The sequence below is a fragment of the Aptenodytes forsteri genome, unplaced genomic scaffold (genome assembly GCF_000699145.1).
Source record: "Aptenodytes forsteri isolate BGI_AS27 unplaced genomic scaffold, ASM69914v1 Scaffold147, whole genome shotgun sequence".
In the NCBI taxonomy this organism is placed as follows: domain Eukaryota; kingdom Metazoa; phylum Chordata; class Aves; order Sphenisciformes; family Spheniscidae; genus Aptenodytes; species Aptenodytes forsteri.
Genome location: NW_008795320.1, coordinates 1,417,592 through 1,420,422, shown reverse-complemented (window position 1 = coordinate 1,420,422; position 2,831 = coordinate 1,417,592). Strand labels below are relative to the sequence as shown.

The following is a 2,831-nucleotide window of genomic DNA, read 5'->3' as shown; positions in this document are numbered from 1 at the left end:
CCGCTGGTCCCGGGCGAGTGGGGACCACGGAGGGGGACGGGATGTCCAGGGTCCCACCTGGGTAGCACCCTGATGGGGACAGGGACGGTGCCCGCAGCCCTGCCAGAGCCGTCCCGGCGGTGTCTGGACCGCGGGCGGGCGCATCACCTGCGTGGTGGACATTTGCCGCTGAGTTTCAGATGGGGAGGGGGGGGGAAATAATAATCTCTGCACAGTGGCTACTTTTCAGAATCAAATAACTCAGCCATTTAAAAAAACAAATTAATAATTTTCTTCTCCTGTTAATGTGTAATTAGCAAATGGCAGCAGCACTCCCTGGGGAAGGGCTGAGTGCCTGCGAAATGTCACCATTTAAAAGGATGTCTTTCTTTTTTTTTATTTGCATGGCTTTAAAATAAAACCCAATATAATGAAACCATCTGTAAAACATCATCCTGTTTTGTTCAGGACTAGGGCATAATAGGGGGAAAAATTCTCTCCTGATACTATTTTTTAGTATTTTAATAATATTGGGATTTTATTACACTGATGCCTCGTGGAGAGGAAAGGCTGCCTTCGTGCTGCGAGGGGCTTTGCCCTGGGGGCTGCGGGGGCTCCCCGAGGGCCATCCCGGGCTGGGCACCCCAGGGCAATTGGGTCCGGCCCTGGGACGAGTCCCTGAAACCTCAGTTGCAAGTGCCTGGCACGGGGGGACCCCACCCAGGGACCCCCCAGGATGGGGGGGACAAGGGGACCGGGTGCGTGGGCAGATGGAGCATCCCCAGACAGGACCAGGGTCTGCTTTTCCTGGCTCCGGGTCTGTAAAAATCCTTAATCCAGTAACAAACATGAGTGAGCCGAGCCCGGGGAGCGTGTTAACAGCTTTAGCCATCGTTGAACTGTTCCCCGGCGCGCTCTGAGCTGCCGCCGGTCAGGGTTTGGCTGCGGGACCGCCGGGCTGTTGGCGAGCGGGTGCCCCTGCCCCACACGGGCTGGTCCATCCCCAGCCCCGGCCATGTTCGAGCCGCCCTGGCCACCGCAGCTAATCCCCCTCGCGCAACGGCACCCGCCTCTGGCACATGGGGCTGTCAGGGCGGCTGAGGAGGGGACGGGGTGAAACGCTGCCTAATCCCATTTAGAAGGCAGGAACCAGAGCACCCCGTGCCCTCGCCCACCCTCCAGCCCCCAATCCTGCGGCGTCCCCGCGCTGCCTACCCCTGCGGCACGGGGCTGCCGGAGCTGCGTGTTGGTGTCCCTGCTTCAGGTCTGGCAGCGGCGCCTTCGGGGAGGCGGGGAGTCCCTGAGTCCTTTATTTTTTTTTTTTCCATTAATCTTGAGACGGTGCCAGGGTTTGAGGGGGGATTGGTACCTGGCTCCTCGCCGTGGGGGATGCTGCTGCATCAGCAGCATCCGGACCCCAACCCCCGGGGTGCTGAGCATCACCCCCCTTCCGCCAGGGCAGGATCCGCCCTGGAGCGCGGCCATCCCGCATGGCTCTGCCTCCGGCTCAACGCCTCCCTCTCTTCCTCCCCTTCCACAGACGATTCCCTCTACGAGTCCCCGGAGCCCATTTTCACCAGCAACAACTCCTGCTGCAGCCTCAGGGTCCCGCACGCCGTGCTCGTGGTGGTGCCGGTCGTCTGGACGCTCCTGGCCTCGTAGCGCCAACGCCGACGTGCCGGGGAGTGGCTCTGTGGGGAAGGAGCAGCCCGGGGACGGATCCTGGCCACCCCAAATCGCCTTCGAGTCGTGGCTCCTGCAGCAGCGAGACAGTGCCCGGGGAGGTCGCCGGCACGGAGGGTCGGCGCTGCCGGCGAGAAGCTCACCCGGATCCTGCCGCCACGTGAAGTCCCCGTCCTCGCACGGCCACCCGTGCTGGGGCATCGCGCTGGGAATGGTGAAGGGCTGCCCCGCGGGACGGATCCTGGCTGCGCACGCCGAAAGCTCCCGTCCCTGCGCTGCAGCTCACTCAGCGCCGGCCCTCCCTGTCGGATGTTGCTTTTTACATTTCTAGACCAAATACAGAGTCCTCGTTTGGTGTGGTTTTGTTTTGGTTTTGTTTTTTTTTTAAAGAAAAAATATTTTTATTTTTATTTGTCGGGTTGTTTCAGTCCAGGCTTCTCATTGTCTTTGGTCCCGAAGGGGGGAGGGCTCAGCCGCCTCCCGCAGAGCCCCTCGCCGGGGTGGCAGCAGCACCCTGCCTTCGCCCGGCCACGGGCAGAGTCACGGACAGCACCAGGATGCCGGGAGAGACGGGACGCCAGCGATGGTGCCGACGGCTCCGTTGTCGCAGACTCCTTCCCAGCCCGGCTCTCGCTCCAGCAGCAGGACGTTGCAGTGCCGGCCCCGCCACGCTCTCCCTGCCACCCCCCTGCCACGGAGGGACAGGGACGGGGGGCCCGGACGGACACGAGCCCCTGCTGAGCCCCCGGTGGGGTGACCCTGTCCCCAGCACTCGTGCCGTGGATGTCACTGTTGTCCCCATGGGACCCGGGGCAGCTCTGCGGGCAGCAAAGCAAACTGGACGCACCCGAGGGGAGCACCGGGGATGCCCGGCTGGCGCCAGGAGCACCGGGGATGCCCGGCTGGCACATGAAGCGCCGCCGGGCGCTGGGAGCCGGCGGGCCGGGCTCGCCCAGCAGCTGGGATCGCTCCGAGGGCGTTTGGCTGGACCCGGGGCTGGAGTCCCCATCCGTGGCGGGGCTGATCTCGCTGGGGCAGGAGGAGCGTGCCAGCCCCGGCGCTGCCCATAGGGCAGGTTTTCCTCCCCCACAGCCTTCTGCTCTGCGCCGGATCCCCCCCGACGCCTTGGGGGTATGAGAACACCCCCCCCTCCCCCCGGGGGGGGCCGG

General features: G+C 63.8%; 2 protein-coding genes across 2 annotated transcripts in view; both read left to right on the top strand.

The window, feature by feature from the left end:
• LOC103899409 (ephrin-A2) overlaps positions 1-1,641 on the top strand; it is an 88,702-nt gene extending 87,061 nt beyond the window's left edge. The window contains exon 4 of the mRNA XM_009279887.1: positions 1,520-1,641. Coding sequence (XP_009278162.1) covers positions 1,520-1,641 — 122 coding nt within the window. The remainder of the gene's footprint in view (positions 1-1,519) is intronic.
• A 915-nt stretch (positions 1,642-2,556) lies between these two features.
• LOC103899408 (calcium/calmodulin-dependent protein kinase type IV) overlaps positions 2,557-2,831 on the top strand; it is a 39,147-nt gene continuing 38,872 nt past the window's right edge. Inside the window, exon 1 of the mRNA XM_019472209.1 lies at positions 2,557-2,793. Coding sequence (XP_019327754.1) covers positions 2,557-2,793 — 237 coding nt within the window. The remainder of the gene's footprint in view (positions 2,794-2,831) is intronic.